Source organism: Tubulanus polymorphus, chromosome 2 (assembly GCF_964204645.1).
Source record: "Tubulanus polymorphus chromosome 2, tnTubPoly1.2, whole genome shotgun sequence".
In the NCBI taxonomy this organism is placed as follows: domain Eukaryota; kingdom Metazoa; phylum Nemertea; class Palaeonemertea; order Tubulaniformes; family Tubulanidae; genus Tubulanus; species Tubulanus polymorphus.
This window is the reverse complement of record NC_134026.1, coordinates 29,551,933-29,569,526: the sequence shown is the minus strand read 5'-3', so window position 1 is coordinate 29,569,526 and position 17,594 is coordinate 29,551,933. Positions and strand designations below refer to the sequence as shown.

The following is a 17,594-nucleotide window of genomic DNA, read 5'->3' as shown; positions in this document are numbered from 1 at the left end:
TGGATATCTTTCTAAAAGGAATTAAGCCCATATTATCCGGTAGTTTTCTATCGGTTTGCGAATTTCCCCGTGACAGTACGGTGGTACCAACATGTGGTAGTCTTGATGCCAGCCGATCGAATCCCAGAGGATGCCAAGTCATGCTAAATGTAATGCTCGACAACATTGATATTCTTTTCATTATTGTTAAGCCCTAAGTCCTTCCTATCCTGGAAGCTTAGCTGCAGTTTTTTGAAGAAATAATGCATCAGTACTAACTCATGTTAATCACCACACCTCCAAAAATCGAAGAAATAAATCTACAAATTGAATTATTGGTGGTAAAGTTTACCTACATGTTTATTTTGTGACCAGCACTACAATACAAATAATCAAAATAACACAGAAAATAATTCTGCTCAAATATTTGCAGAGATTTCCCCAAAGTTTTGATATTCTTGAAAACTGGAAGGGAATAACTGGAAAGTTTTTAAGCGATGGAATGTGTTTCATGGACGGAAAGTTAAGTACAAACACCGCACAGCAGGTTAACATATCTTAACACAGTTCAATTCCAGGCAGCAGTTTGAACATAGATCTGACCAACCATGACAGGGGCAACTACACTAACTACAGAGAACTACATATAACATAATAAAATCATTCACTGCAGGTCACACATTAATACAATACAAAACTGATGATAAATGCAACATATTCTTATACATCAGGACCGAGTTCTACAGTTAAATGTGACTTCATAAGTTAAAATTAATCCATTTTAATGTTTTTACCAAGGACTAACTACTGAACAGGGCCATGAATCAGAATAATAATCAATTTAAGTTCGAATGGCTTTCAGTTGTTGAATAAGACGTCCACAGTGTTGTGGTATAGCAGATGCCGAAACTGAACGGTGGCTCCCTCCAGTGGATGGACGTGGAGTTGACGTATGGACAAGTTGCGATAATTTATCCTGAGCTCCAATTCGGTTTAATGCCTACAAGCAAACCAACAAAAGGCGTGAAGATACCAGAGACATACAGTCAACCCCTCATATACCAAACTTGATAACTACCAGGTTTTTCCTGGGAATGAAACATAAGTGTTTTGTCTTTGAACTAATTGAAATAAACCCTGATATATCGGCATACTATACCACTACTCTATACGGGCAAAATCCTTTATCACAAACGTGGGCAGTATATTGGGTATTGGGGTTCCATTGTAGTTCATTAAATAATGGATAGAGGGCTCTTACCTGACGTATTTCAGGAATATCCGATAAAGTGCGTAAAGCGGTGAGACAGCATTCCTGTACCTCTGAACTATTGTCATGACAACATTTCTCGAGCAAACTTCAAAAGCAGAAACAAGATAAATGAACATGACATCGATTAGACGAGAGACTGGACTGTGAGTATGAAAATTAAATATACCTATTGGGAACCTTGTGTTTGATCAATGATTCGGATAACTTATTTGAATGCATTCCCAGATTACCAAGGGCACCTGAAACAAATAAATAGCATTAGTATTGTGGTAGATAAAGAAAATGCAAGAACGTGTCAGAAATACCATTAGGCTTAAGAGTTAACATAAAATCTTGGCCCTGATAAATCGCCTACATCAGTGATTGAGGATTTCGGCGGTGAGAGTATGGTCCTTCATCAGTTTAGCGGGGGTTGATTCTACACGGTGGATCCACAGGATCTTTCAGGGGGGTTTGAACCCACTGCCCATTTTCTGACTGAGTGCCCTTTTGAAAATCCACTTCATATAATCTACTGTATTGATCCTGATTTAACATGAACTAAAATTGCATATAGATGCACCAAAAACTTTCAGTTTTTCTTAGGGATGACCCCTGCAAGCATTTCACACCTGCCACGACTATTAAGAACACTTTTCATATGAGGTGAACCCCCTTTCTTCCGGCCTGGATTCGTCCCAGCATCGCATGAACGTAGAAATAAATCGATTTAAAACTGAGTTCAGAGTGAAGGTACCAATACTTACTCGCTGAATGACATCTGATTTTACTGTTGTGATCGTGAAGCATTTTAACAAGTTTAGGAATCATTGGTTGTAAATGTGAGTACAACGTATCATTGTGAAAACAAGCATTTCCCATGGCGTATACACCACTCTGTGTAAATGAAATAGAATCATTAACAGTAAACATGGAGAATGAATAAATTTAAACAATTTTTCGATTCGAATTATTATAACAATAAGTAACTAACTGCAACCTATTTCATCGTGACCAATATTCACCGGCGCATTGGCTGAGTTGTTACAGGTTGTAAAATAATTTGAATAGGAAAGGTTTAAGCGCTCATGTGAAGACATCAGATGGGGAATAAAAATTTCTAATTTTACCTTGCGTATTGTGACATCCTCGTCATCGAGACTCGTCAACAGAAAATATCTGATTCTTTCGCTGAAAGTAATACAAAAACATGAGTCTCGAATCAAATGTCTTGAATCAGCCGTAAACATTGGTGGTTTCGGTTGAACCTACCGGTCACGTAGTACAGTATAGAAACTGTCTGAATGTTTCATTATGTTTCCAATCATATTAAACATCCTCGATCGAATCACCGCTGATTTGTGCTGCATTAAAATCAACAACGGGAAAAAATCACCTAAAATTGTAAAACAAGAGCATGTTGGAAATCAGGCGACCCGAACAGCAGTTTCTTTAGTAAGAAGTGACTGATTGGAAATACCTTTATTTCCTTGAACGATGGTTATAACAAGATCAGCGTGTTGAGGTGAACACCGACAGAGATGGCTGAAGATCGACACCAAATCACTGATAACTGATATTACTGAATTACCACCTACTATATCTAAGAAGTATTCCGTCGCCTAAAAAACGAGTCAAGTGAATATTTTATTAAACTCTGGCTGAATTCTGGCCGTGTTAAACGGTTGCGGATGTATTTCAACTTACATTCAGCGTTTGAACTGAACTGGCGAATTGATCAACAAACGCTATATCGCCGAGCACCAAACGAGCTATGATTCCTATCGGCATCTCTAACTGTTCAGTTTTCACATAGTTCTGACATGATTGAAGTAACTTCGGCACAAAATTACACTTATACAATGCACTGAAACAAGAATCGAGTATGAAAATTATCATTATCTATTCATAAACGATGATTAATCAATGTCTGAGAATTGAGAATACCTGTAAACTTCCATTAGTAACTCATCCTCGATGTCAATAGCAAATGGGAAACAAATCAGTTGACAAGCTTCTAGTAGTATATCATTAGCTAACTGTTTGCCATTATCCGCCGTTACAGGACTGAAAATATGAATTTCAGAGTTAGGGACAATAGAGACAGAATTCAATAAATGCATAAGCATCGGGTTTACCTTTTACATAAAAGATCCAGAAATTCCTTGGACATGAGATACATGAGAGTAAGAGTAACTATAGAATCAGATTTAGCCATAGCTGGTACACAATGATGCGATTCCTACAAAAATATTCACAGCGTCACAAAAACACATATCACATCCGGTACCGGTAACGCAGAACTGATAACGGAATAAATCATTTACCTTAGTGAAAACACTAACTGCTAACTGTAAAGAAGCTAACAATCCCTGAGGTGATATTAAACCCCAGTCAGGCATACACGTTACATCGATCTGTTCGTCTGCTTCTATATCGTGTATCGGTTTATTCGTATCCGGATTTCGAACTTGTAACATTTGTACAAGACGATGCCACAGTATCGTCCATAATCCGCAGTCTAATATAGCACGAGCTATCGGACCTTCTGCCTGGAATAGATCACAACACAGTAGCAAGGTTACTTCCCTGGAAAATGTCAAGGTTGGCCACTTCATCCTTTGTTATAAAATGCATGAAATTGTGCATACTTTTTGAACGGCCTCTTATCATAATAATACTTCGTGGACTGAGTACAAATTGTTTTCATTTACTGGATATATATGAACTGTATAACCCGGTTTGAAAAACAAGGCCTAGTGAGGGAAACTAAGCTGGTGAATTCAACGGGATTGAGTTAAGCATAATACCTGCATCAACAGTTGACACATAAGCAGCAAAACACCATCAAATATTCCATAGTCAAATGGACAACGTACAAGAATCTATAAAATACAAATCACCGGTAAAAAAGTTCAATATTCGCTGATAACATGTTGTATTTAAGTACTATATGAGCGCATACCTGGGTTAAATCAGTAAAACTTGATAATGCAGCCATCAACATTTCCTCTGGTTGAACTTCAACCGCGCAACCGCAATAAATCAGTTGACTAAATAACAAAGCTGACGCAGCCTATAAAAACAAATAGTAGTTAAGTCAAACCGATTGCTGTTTGTTTCAGATTCAAATTTTAGATTCATGTATCTTACTGTGTGACTAGCGATCTGCGATTCCAGGAATATTGAAACTATCAATCCGGCATTTTCAGCGAGCCTACAAAAAATCAAATAAAAACACTGACTGAGCTGTAATTTTTGGGTATTTTTGGTTTATTTCACTGGGTGTTCATGAATTCAGTCCTTACACTGTAGGGACCAGTTGTAATTGTACAACTACAGTACTGAGTATATGAAGAACCATCTCTAGTATTGTATTCAATTCCATATCAGCGATCTCCAACTAGAAAGAATATCAAATACAGCAATAAGTCAAATAATATCTGTGATTTTTGACTGATCAACGCACTATTCGATAACTCACCTTCCCGAGCAGAATATCAATGATCTTCTGCATGATTTCTCGTTTATTGCAGATGAATTGACAGAATTTACTTGACATCTGACAAGCGGAATAGACGACCTTTAATACCGAACTACACGTATCCTCTCTACTGATCAGATTCAGATAGCAATCCGTGATTTTCAACAAGCGTTTCTCGCTGAGTAATTCACCCACATAGAGCGCCACCTTGCGTTTACCTTGTAAACCAATATCAGCCTCATGCGGGAAGTGACACAATGATGCGAGGCCCGCGATTGCTAGAGATGTCATGTCATTCAATCTGTTGTTCGCCAGCTCTGAATTACCCGCTATTTCTGCAAACAAACAGTAATTGAAATTCTATGATAAATAGCAGGAAAACATCACTCGATAGCAATGAATAAAACAGTCAACTCTGCCTTACTTAGTTACCCGGGAAATTCAGTGAATTTTACTCAAATTCATTTTCTATTTCCTCGATTCTCAACTCTGTTAGGTATAGCAGTCCCAATGCTGCTGAATAAGGCAGAGTACTGTACAACAATATAATGTTTACCTTCCAGTTTTTTCAGTTTTGAACTGTCAGCCATTGTACAATTCAAAATCGCTTCTAACGCATTTCCTGCTTTTGAAGCGATTGAACTGAAGAATTTATTCGCTGTATCTGATCGAGAATGACTTCTTTCTAGCGTCTCACATAGATATATTATACACTAAAACGACAAAATATCATACAATTCATGCGATGAAATTGAACACAACTGTAGCTCTAGTAATTGTTGTGTGAAAACTCACGAGTATCGTTTGCTCCTGGAGTTTCAAATCCTCATCTAATTTCTGGCCAAGCAGTTTAGGACATAGCTGTAAAAACTTTATAGCCATGTCATAATACGCCTGCAGACTGAAATAATAAGAGATTCAATCATGATACAAACCAAGCACCACTCAGTGTTTATATGAAGATATATTTCCATTTCTTTTACCACGCTTTATCAGCGCTTTCATTCCATACTATTTCACTGGCGAAATAAGCGTTTAAAGTTATGACTTGGTCGAGTAGGATCTGTTGACACCACGGTTGCTGTGAAATAATGATCAGTGATTGTAAATCAAAACAGTATATCAAAGTTGCTTAGTTTCAATAAATCACCAGATTTATTTAAACATTTACCTGTTTAACCTTGGCGCTATCGAGTATTTGGCTGAGTAGACGGTATGGTAGACCAGGAATATCAATACACTTCATGAACTTAGTCAAAATATTGAGATCGCTATAAAGAGATTATTTATTACCAGCATGTGTTTGGTACAGTCAGTAATCTGAGTTAAGTTTCATTATCAGATGTTTCATGACACATATCTTATAAAAGCTTATTGCAAACTATATTTACAACAGTTGACTCCACCTTATTCGGTATGACCAATTAATTTGTAATCTACTGAATTTCACTCTGAACCGTCTATTCCGACAGTTCTCAACTCTCAAGTGAAATATTTAGTCTCTGCACTAACCAAATAAGGCAGAGTTTAATGCACTAGAATACCCACCATTTTAGCGTTATAAGATTAGTGATGATTTTCGACATTGGACGCAGTTTCGAAGCGCCATCTAGCATCCCTTCAAGAACCTGCGCCGATACTTTATTCAAACGAGTTTGGAGACGATTAACAAATTTCTGATCGTCCATTAAAGCCATTGATGGATCAGGTTCATTCGCTACGTCGGTCAGATCTACGTAACCCTGCCATTCATCATCTGAATCAACATCCTTCAAACAACAAACACAACTAAACACTTAACCACCTTGAGTTTTCAAGCACAAAATTTCATATTTCGGGTCTGCATCACTTTCATATCCGAATCATAAGAGACTCCTCCTGAATCAGTACTGTTTATCTTGGTAACGCGGTAATTCAGTGGTTTTGTAAGCAAATTAATTTTTATCCTTTACACTACCTAATCTCAGTTTCTAATACTGCCTTATTGGGTAAAAAAAATCCTGGTACCAACTATACCGACTTAGGCATAGAGTACTGTGCAACTCCAAACATTTCCAATTCCTATTTCTCAAAATTGAAGTTTTAAAGGAATTTCTGATATTCTGCTCAAATTACCGTAAAGTTAGAGTTTCAAGCACCTAAAAGCATTTTCTGTTTAGAAGGAGTTATTGAGGAATCAAGGAGTTGTAGGGACCTTGTTTACATGTTCTAAACAGAATTTCATCTGAAATTGAAAGAAACCCAATAAACCTACCTCACCGTCTAACTTCACATTCTCGATAGTTTTCTGATGGTCTTTTGAAGATTTTTTTATGACTTTCCTACTTTCTATTTCGATGCTCGGACATTCCTGTGCGTAGTCTTTACTGATTCTATCAGGACGCGGGGTCGGGTTTACAGCCTATACAAATACATAGCAATATATAAACATACAATTTACACCTATCAACCACGAGATCTACTGATTGAATTCTAGAATGATAAAATCCTACCTGACTGACACCAGTTTTAGTCCAATCAGTCGTCACTTTCTCGGATTGTGGCTGAGGGGGCACTACTGCTACTGCCGCTGCTGCTGCTGTTGTTGCTGGATGTTGTTTCTCATCATTTCGTTCTTTTCCAGCCGATTCAACTTTTCTTGTTTTTGTCTTTAAAAAGATTTTTTAAACCATCGAATATTTGAAAAAATTTCAAGCTTTATTCTAACTCAGAAGTAAGGCGTGTTACTACATACCCTTTTAGCATCTTCCTCTGCGGCTTTACGTCTTGCTTTGCTAAGAATTTTCGATGTTCCGGGAGGATGAGCTTTCTCTTTAGTTTGTTTTTCTTTAGCTAATACAACTGATGCTGTCGGAGGTGTCGTAAATGGACTCAACAAATTCTTATCTTCCTCAGAAACTTTAATCAAAAAAGTTAAGAAAACCTTTTGCTTTCACACGAAATTTGATTATCGCAAAATTCTAAATACCTTTAACTCCATCTGCTACAAACTGATGTTGATAAAGGTCGGGCCACTGTAAACGATTTCTTGGGTTTTTCGTTAACAATCCTTGCAGAAAATCTTTGAAAACTGGAGACATATTTTTGGGCCATTTAACAGGATCTTTGATGATCAAACTGACCAATTGAAATATACTATTCGTGTAAAATGGTGGCGTTCCGGTAAACAACTCGTACAGAATACAACCGAGAGCCCTAGAAATAAATGGGTTTTAACACATTCCTTAATACAATGTAATAAAAGTAGTAAATATTGAAAAGGAATCAAGGATCACAATCATAAAACATTACAAAACACTAAGGGCCGCCAGTTATTGCAACCTGTGGAAATAACTGACATAGTAACAACTATAATTGCATTGACACTATAGTATCTTTTTGATGGTTAACTTGAACCAACTCTTCAACAATTGGGGTCAGTTTATGTCGTATGCTTAAAAGTTAGTCGCAGCTGTGGGTAATTGACATTGACAATTAAAAGTTCTTTACGGCGGTATCTAAAGTGATGGCTATCTTTAATCAACTTTTGAGCAACTCAATCCAGATCCCTTGAGTTGATGAAGAATATTTTAAAAGAATTTTAACATATCTACCAGAGATCTGCTGTATGATCATACGGTTGTTCTTCAACCAGTTCAGGCGACATATACAACGGCGTTCCCTAAAACGAATTGTAATTAACAAAATAAATATCAGAATTGATGCGAATTCATTTGTATTGAAAGAATGAGAACGATCGTAATTTACCTTGATAGAAGTAAGAACTAATGTATTCATACTCATAGAGCGCGCGAAACCGAAATCACACAGTTTTACGACTCCTCCTTTACCAAGTAATATATTCTGAGGTTTCATATCTCGATGTAGAATTCGATGACTGTGTAAATAATATAACGCTGATACGAGTTGACACGCGATCGCTTGAACCTATACAATAAATACACAGTACATTCGCTAATAACTCGTAATACCGTACGTAATAGGGATGACCATACACCTCTGTCTATCATAATATAATTGAATTGTCCATATTTTAAGAATTTTAAGAGGGGCCACATTCACTATCAAGTAACATTGTGGATGCAAGCTTTGCTAGTGGTTTGGGGGTTTTCTAAAAAAAGAAAACAGTACATAATTATGCTGAATCTGCTGCCATCACCATCCTACTCAGGGATGAACTCATCAATAGAAATTGCTCATTGACATCAACTTAATGTGTAGAGGGGCAGCAGATATTTTAACAGGTAGTGGCTGAGGGGAGATGTACAAATAAAAAGGGTGGCCACCTGATGACACCCAAAGTTAAGAAATATTAAAATCAGATCTTCTAGACTTCACCGGTCAAATAGTGAATATTTTAGGTTATGGTGGGTACAGGCGGCAGAATGAATGATGTGATACCTGTTCCTCGGGTAAACTGCCATCATCTTCAAGTATTTGAAACAATTCACCCTCAGCGTAATCAGTCACAGCTACCACTTCTTTATCCGTCTCGAAACTATCCAACATTTGAATGATATTATCATTATGTAGACCTTGCATTATCTCGATTTCGCGACGTAAGTTTTTCAGATCTTTTTCCGAACGTCCGGTTTTAGCAATGAATTTCAAAGCAACAACCTGTGTATGAAATACAAACAATACAAACAACGGATCATTGTAGATATCAACTTTCAAACATAATACATCTAAAAACTTGCAAGTCATTGTAATTGTCTATAAATTCTCATGTTTTCATGATACAAACTTAACTTTTATTGGAAAAACCAAAAGATATTTAAGCATTGGCTAGAGGAGCATCATAATTTATCTTCCACAATTCATGATCATTCATCAGTAAATTAACTACAACCCATCATTATTCTTTTTTGGACCATAAAATCACGCCAACTTAAACTAAACTCACATGGTGCCGCATACACCCTCAATATATTCTAAATGCGATACTGTCATACCCATCGGTGTAAATTCTTATATTCTAATTAATTGTTTATTTCCACTGTGGGCTTAAACGCCATAGAGCCTCAGGTATAATGTATTTAAAATAGATGTACAGAGGTGTGTGTATGCTACTAATTCACTATTGTAGCTTTATCGTAGTTGAGATGACCATTAATTCTATTTCTCATCCATATTACGAGTTACTTTTATTGAATCTACTAATTCTCCAACTGTTGAATTGGGACTCAAAAATAGAGATGATTGTGACGACACATCCAATGACGACTTTAACTGAGTTGACTTTATCTATTTATTTACCTGTCCACTTAATTTCTTTCGACCTTTGTAAACACGTCCAAAAGAACCTTCTCCAATAAGGTCCAGCACATGATATTTGTCCATTGTATCGGTGTCAGTCTAATTTGTGTTAATATTTTCTCCTCGATGAAGTAGGAAGCGAGTCGATGCTGTTGCCAGTGTCACCACCTTGAAAATACCGAAATTCTATGACAGACAATGAAACAATGCAAATGGTTTGATTCTTAATCTTTTACTTATTTTTGTTAAAACTTAACAAGGTTTCAAGAGTCTAGGGGAGTGCTACAGATACCAGCCCCCTGAACGATTCATTCAGGTGATTGGGTCAGGACAACCAGAATCAAACTGGCAGAACTTGAACTGGCAATCCAATTTTACACTGTATCGAAGGGTTACAAAAAATCTTCATTAAATGGGGTTGAACTAAGTTACCCCAAAGTTGAAATAGACAATATAGTGAAGTAGTAGGCCTAGTAATAAGACGGGTCCACAGTCTATCTTTAAGGAATTGATGAGATGTGTAAGCGCCCGTCCGGAGATAAATAATCTAAAGTGTATGATTACATATAATTTGGCAACTTATCAAACATTTTACACAACTGTACAATTAGAACTTACAAAAAGCATACGTACATAAAAATGCCTACGTACCTATATGGCCTAAAAAAAAAACCCAGAAAAACTGGTTAGTCAGTGGTGTACCAGAACACCGTTTCAAGATGGCGGCTATGTAGAGGGCGCCATGGGACAATACAGTGAGAACAGGACATTACCACCGCATACAACACGGGCCGAAAGCATCCGTAGCAATACTGGTATCAGTGGTATCGGGGTATCAGTAGTATCACCGGTCTCGGAGAGGATCAGACAGTATCGCTGGTATCAGTGGTATCGTGGAATCACTAGTATCACCGGTCTCGGAGAGGATCGGACAGTATCACTGGTAACAGTGGTATCGGGGTAGCAGTAGTATCACCGGTCTCGGAGAGGATCGGGCAGTATCACTGGTAACAGTGGTATCGGGGTAGCAGTAGTATCACCGGTCTCCTGAAGGATCGGACAGTATCACTGGTATCAGTGGTATCGGGGTAGCAGTAGTATCACCGGTCTCCGAGAGGATCGGACAGTATCACTGGTAACAGTGGTATCGGGGTATCAGTAGTATCACCGGTCTCCAGAAGGATCGAGCAGTAACACTGGTAACAGTGGTATCGGGGTAGCAGTAGTATCACCGGTCTCCAGAAGGATCGGGCAGTATCACTGGTATCAGTGCTATCGGGGTAGCAGTATATCACCGGTCTCCAGAAGGATCGGGCAGTATCACTGGTATCAGTGCTATCGGGGTAGCAGTATATCACCGGTCTCCAGAAGGATCGGACAGTATCACTGGTATCAGTGGTATCGGGGTAGCAGTAGTATCACCGGTCTCGGAGAGGATCGGACAGTATCACTGGTAACAGTGGTATCGGGGTAGCAGTAGTATCATCGGTCTCCTGAAGGATCGGGCAGTATCACTGGTATCAGTGGTATCGGGGTAGCAGTAGTATCACCGGTCTCCAGAAGGATCGGACAGTATCACTGGTAACAGTGGTATCGGGGTAGCAGTAGTATCACCGGTCTCCAGAAGGATCGGACAGTATCACTGGTAACAGTGGTATCGGGGTAGCAGTAGTATCACCGGTCTCCTGAAGGATCGGGCAGTATCACTGGTATCAGTGGTATCGGGGTAGCAGTAGTATCACCGGTCTCGGAGAGGATCGGACAGTATCACTGGTAACAGTGGTATAGGGGTAGCAGTAGTATCACCGGTCTCCAGAAGGATCGGGCAGTATCACTGGTAACAGTGGTATCGGGGTAGCAGTAGTATCACCGGTCTCCAGAAGGATCGGGCAGTATCACTGGTATCAGTGGTATCGGGGTAGCAGTAGTATCACCGGTCTCCAGAAGGATCGGGCAGTATCACTGGTATCAGTGGTATCGGGGTAGCAGTAGTATCACCGGTCTCGGAGAGGATCGGACAGTATCACTGGTAACAGTGGTATCGGGGTAGCAGTAGTATCATCGGTCTCTGAGAGAATCGGACAGTATCACTGGTAACAGTGGTATCGGGGTAGCAGTAGTATCATCGGTCTCCTGAAGGATCGGGCAGTATCACTGGTATCAGTGGTATTGGGGTAGCAGTAGTATCACCGGTCTCCTGAAGGATCGGGCAGTATCACTGGTATCAGTGGTATCGGGGTAGCAGTAGTATCACCGGTCTCGGAGAGGATCGGACAGTATCACTGGTAACAGTGGTATCGGGGTAGCAGTAGTATCATCGGTCTCTGAGAGGATCGGACAGTATCACTGGTAACAGTGGTATCGGGGTAGCAGTAGTATCATCGGTCTCCTGAAGGATCGGGCAGTATCACTGGTATCAGTGGTATTGGGGTAGCAGTAGTATCACCGGTCTCCAGAAGGATCGGACAGTATCACTGGTAACAGTGGTATCGGGGTAGCAGTAGTATCACCGGTCTCCTGAAGGATCGGGCAGTATCACTGGTATCAGTGGTATTGGGGTAGCAGTAGTATCACCGGTCTCCAGAAGGATCGGGCAGTATCACTGGTAACAGTGGTATCGGGGTAGCAGTAGTATCACCGGTCTCCTGAAGGATCGGACAGTATCACTGGTAACAGTGGTATCGGGGTAGCAGTAGTATCACCGGTCTCGGAGAGGATCGGGCAGTATCACTGGTATCAGTGGTATCGGGGTAGCAGTAGTAACACCGGTCTCCTGAAGGATCGGACAGTATCACTGGTAACAGTGGTATCGGGGTAGCAGTAGTATCACCGGTCTCGGAGAGGATCAGGCAGTATCACTGGTATCAGTGGTATCGGGGTAGCAGTAGTATCACCGGTCTCCTGAAGGATCGGACAGTATCACTAGTAACAGTGGTTTCGGGATAGCAGTAGTATCACCGGTCTCCAGAAGGATCGGACAGTATCACTGGTAACAGTGGTATCGGGGTAGCAGTAGTATCACCGGTCTCCTGAAGGATCGGGCAGTATCACTGGTATCAGTGGTATCGGGGTAGCAGTAGTATCACCGGTCTCGGAGAGGATCGGACAGTATCACTGGTAACAGTGGTATCGGGGTAGCAGTAGTATCACCGGTCTCCAGAAGGATCGGGCAGTATCACTGGTAACAGTGGTATCGGGGTAGCAGTAGTATCACCGGTCTCCAGAAGGATCGGGCAGTATCACTGGTATCAGTGGTATCGGGGTATCAGTAGTATCACCGGTCTCCAGAAGGATCGGACAGTATCACTGGTAACAGTGGTATCGGGGTAGCAGTAGTATCACCGGTCTCCTGACGGATCGGACAGTATCACTGGTATCAGTGGTATTGGGGTAGCAGTAGGATCACCGGTCTGGGAGAGGATCGGGCAGTATGCCATGAAGTTATAAGCAATAGTGAACTTTTAATTCTAGATATTTAAGATTCAAGCTAGTGTAGTATATTTGAAATGTGCGATGAACTGTGTTAATTTGTAGTAATGTTTTAATTCAAAGTTTGTATGATCATGATATCCTTAAGATGTTCCACAATAATAAATTAGATATATGTATCATAAATATGAATTAATTGACCTTAAGATTGTATCTACTTACACTAAATTCAGAAGGAGGGCGATTTTTACCTACTTTGAGGAATTTAGGAATTTTTGGATTTTAGGGGAATTTAACCCTGAGGATTTTTACCACTAGCCGCTTTATATACCATCGTCGAACTGTCTATTTTACAGATGCACAGCCACTATTTGACCATAAGTGGCAAGAAAATTATAAGTAGAGGGAACTGTCCCAGATTACCGCGAACAGCAGAATTAACAGAACGTTTCTTTACCCTGAGCAGATATTTGCGAAATTTGATGAAAAATTTAAATTGTGGGCAATGTACATCTCTTAACAAATACATAGTAAAATACCCACGATATATACCGTCATACTCTCTATACCGTCAAAATTTTCTTCACCGATGTGGATGGTATATCGGGGGTTGACTGTATTACAAAACAAAATAATTAATTCAAGTGATGAAAATATAATAGTAATAAAACTTGACGAGGACGTATCCAGGAAAATGCAAAATGTGATTTACTTCTTTAAAATGAAATATTACACGCTTCCGCAAATTGTTCGCAAATGTTCTACATTTGAATTATCGATCCTGTAATGGGCTCAAGTAAAATTAAACCACCTGCATATTTTAACGCTCCAAGATCTGGCTATGTGACTACCAAAACTATGTAAGCTATCGATGCAAGCGGTGAAAAACAAAGAAGAAATAAGCCCCGGCCCTTGTTTTAATCCAATGAAAAATTCCGGTTTCATGTAACCGGCATATTTCCATATGAAATAAAAATCAATTAAAATTTTCTTCGTTTCAGTAATGATTTGAAAAGTAATGAGTAATGAATACGGTCGAAAGGGGGGTCATCCCTAGATTCCCCAGGTTCTATGTTCCCCGGGCCCTATATTCCCCGGGTTCCATGTTCCCCGGGTCCTATATTCCCCGGGTTCTATATTCTCCCAAAGGAAATAATACAACGAGGGTTCCATATATTCTCCAAATAATAAAAACGTTGACCGGTGTCCATACCTATGCTTTTTAATAATAGTCCATCAATCATGTCATGTATTTGCTAGATACTATAAATTTGATACAGACAAGGTGCTTTTATTTTTTGCAAACGCCAGAACTTAACGAGAGAAATTCGAGATGACAATTAATCGATCGATCAGGTAATTTATTCAGTAGTTACGTCACACTGTAAAAAGGCTTTGAAACTTGCCCGGGAGATTTTTAATTGTGATTCATGTCGTTAATTTTCATTTAATAGAATAAAGATAAAGATAAAGATACATGTAGTGCCGATTTTCAACATCAACTAATTGGCAGCCTGACGCGTTATCATGCTCTGAATTCCCGGCGCCGAAATTGAGTGTATGTGGCCATGGGAACAAAGGACCTTTTTATACATTTTCCATAATCTTCCAGGAATATCGGATCCGGGGAATATAGAACCCCTTTTATGTTTAATCTCCCTTGGGGGAACATAGGACCCGAGGAACATAGGTATGGACCCGTCGAAAGCACGACTTGCGTCCAGTCTTGGAATAATAATAAGTATAGCCGCGAGTACTCCAAGTCCAGTAGAACAGCATACAATCATGTGTACACTATGGTAAAAAACTTCTAGGTAGAAATCCCCAAATATTCAAAGTAGGTAAAAATCCCCACTTGGTGATTTTCAAGACCATTTCAAAGCAAAATGATACTCCAATTTTATTAATTTGCGATGAGACTGAAATATGTTTGGACTGTGCAATGAAATCTTTCGTTGTGATAAATTCTTAAGTAAACTCTTAGATTTCAATAAATTGTTAGAATTAATAAGAATAATACACTTTTATTTGTAATACCTTTAAATTCGAACCGGAATATCTTTGACCTGTGAACTCTTGTTAACTTGTGGTATATTTGAGCTGCGCGATGCAATGAATTATGAGCAATAACGAACTTTTAATTCTAGATATTTTAGTTTCAAACTAGTGTAATATATTTGACAAGTGCTAAGAACCCTTTCATTAAGCTGTGTGATAACTTTTGAGTACTAATTTAGTATTAATGAATTTTTGATTTGTAGCATGTTTGAATTCAAGTAGTATATGCAATAGTTTGTATACTCATGATATCCTTATGATGTTCCACAATAATAAATAGGATATGTGTATCATAAATATGAAATACCGGTAAATATGAATTAATTGACCTTAAGATTGTATCTACTTAAACTACATTCAGAAGGAGGGGGATTTTTACCTACTTTGAAGAATTGGGGATTTTTACCAAGGGGATTTTTACTGCACGGTAAAAGACACAGATTATCCGAGGTGATTGTGAAAAACACCAGGGAAAATTGGAAATTTTTGCAAAACTATTAAAGTTTTTCAACTAAAGAATATTACAGTATTTCATTGACTTTTGCTGTGAAATCAAATTTGGGGGGATTTTGGGGTTTTTTTTACCTAGGAGGGATTTTTACCTGTTACCAAATTATACTCTTCATCCATATGTGTACAGTTGCGTCCGCCTTACTCAGTGCTGGTCAACTTAGTATGACACTTAAGTTGTTGAATTTTACAAATAGGTATTTTGATGGACCTTCTATTTACACGGGATACGCCCATAATACCTCCGCCCAAAATGCCTCCGTCCAAAATCCCACACCCAGAATCCCTCCACCCAGAATACCCTCATATGTGTCCAAAATACCTCCACCCAGAATTTAAAAAAAATACTATAATTATATTATTTAGATGTTTAAAGTACCACCAATATTGACTATTATACATGTATAGGATCATATATAATGTATTACGGTATATATAAACCTACTGAATAATAATTGAATAACAATTAATGACAATGTTCACTTGCAATTAGTTTTGGCTGGGAATATTAATTAGTTTATCTCATGTCTTTAATCTTATGCTAGATTTCTCTGGGAACTATTCAATATTTAGATTATAGAATATTTATTAGTCCTATAATCTAAGAAAACAATGTACTACATTTCGCTTTACACACTGAATTCAGTTCATTTCCATTTAAGTGCAACTATGATCACTGAAATTAACATTATACTTTGTTTTGCTCAATTAACTACTTTTAAACTATAGAACTTTGGTTTATTTGAGTATTGCCTGTAAATTAAAACTTGGGGGGGGGGGGGACAAAATATTCATTCTAAAAAATTATATTTCTAATAGGTTCAAATTTTTGTCCTTCAGGCATAAACCCATTAGATCTAGGGCCTGGAGGTATTTTGGACACATATGAGGGTATTCTGGGTGGAGGGATTCTGGGTGTGGGATATTTGGGTGGAGGTATTTTGGGCGGAGGTATTATGACCCGCATTCATTTACACAGCCGATAGTCAATTGGTGAAATATTTTCAATACCAATGCTACTAAGGCTGAGTTGTGGTCAATGGTAGTTCATTCAATGTTATAAAAACTGTGATGATCTGATACATTACTGCGTTGTATGCTTTTGATATTTTTGTGTTGTATGACTTCATTGGTGATTATATTTCTCAGGTATCATTTACATTTTACTTTACATTTTATTGTATCATATATTGTACATAATAGCAATGATTTATTCTCCATAGTCTTAATCTGCAATCTTGATATTGGTTTATTGATGCATATGTTTGTTTACAATATACTTAATTAGGCTGTTTAAAATTGAGAAACACTAATTAGTGAGTGACTTGTGACTTAACTAATTTTTTTTAAATAAAGAAGTTTCCAGTTTCTAGGCGCCATTTTGTGGCGGTCCCTCGAGGTCCCCATTGTTGCGATAATTTGCACTCATTTTTAAAACATAAGTTTAGATTGAATATCATATAGTTCTGCAGTCCCTTGCTCGACGAAATTAATTTATACACCATTTTTAAGGAAACGAAATGCAGATATTTGCTGGCGTTTCTTGGAATTTTTGAACGCAACAATTGAGAACACTGACGATGTGACCCCAAGGACCGCATATCTTAACCGCGCGTAAAAGAA

The 17,594-nt window shown here is 38.5% G+C and overlaps 1 protein-coding gene across 2 annotated transcripts; it reads right to left on the bottom strand.

Moving 5' to 3' along the window:
- Nucleotides 1–323: 323 nt before the first annotated feature.
- On the bottom strand, nucleotides 324–10,658 carry LOC141900539 (serine/threonine-protein kinase 36-like). Of its 2 annotated transcripts, none has more exons than XM_074787471.1 (30): nucleotides 10,626–10,658; nucleotides 9,975–10,142; nucleotides 9,117–9,335; nucleotides 8,463–8,642; nucleotides 8,309–8,376; nucleotides 7,684–7,910; nucleotides 7,450–7,613; nucleotides 7,208–7,363; nucleotides 6,970–7,116; nucleotides 6,264–6,484; nucleotides 5,887–5,986; nucleotides 5,699–5,796; nucleotides 5,511–5,616; nucleotides 5,272–5,428; nucleotides 4,716–5,050; nucleotides 4,540–4,634; nucleotides 4,385–4,448; nucleotides 4,197–4,307; nucleotides 4,042–4,116; nucleotides 3,559–3,783; nucleotides 3,370–3,473; nucleotides 3,179–3,298; nucleotides 2,939–3,098; nucleotides 2,712–2,853; nucleotides 2,504–2,627; nucleotides 2,362–2,422; nucleotides 1,999–2,128; nucleotides 1,419–1,491; nucleotides 1,241–1,337; nucleotides 324–979 (listed from the first exon to the last, which is right to left on the bottom strand). In XM_074787471.1, exons 2-30 carry the CDS (start codon nucleotides 10,056–10,058, stop codon nucleotides 821–823), a joined length of 4,002 nt encoding a protein of 1,333 aa, XP_074643572.1. In that variant the 5' UTR covers nucleotides 10,059–10,142; nucleotides 10,626–10,658; the 3' UTR covers nucleotides 324–820. The 2 variants fall into 2 exon arrangements, with proteins under 2 accessions (XP_074643572.1, XP_074643571.1); XM_074787470.1 differs by having other exon boundaries at nucleotides 10,608–10,636.
- Between the last annotated feature and the right edge of the window lie 6,936 nt (nucleotides 10,659–17,594).

Excerpts from the sequence above, each read along its gene's own strand:
- LOC141900539 (XM_074787471.1), bottom strand. The coding sequence starts at position 10,058 with ATGGACAAATATCATGTGCTGGACCTTATTGGAGAAGGTTCTTTTGGA. Across the intron at positions 7,911-8,308 it reads GATCATACAGCAGATCTCTG|GGCTCTCGGTTGTATTCTGT; the intron begins GTAGATATGTTA and ends ATTTATTTCTAG. Across the intron at positions 2,423-2,503 it reads TATACTGTACTACGTGACCG|CGAAAGAATCAGATATTTTC; the intron begins GTAGGTTCAACC and ends TATTACTTTCAG.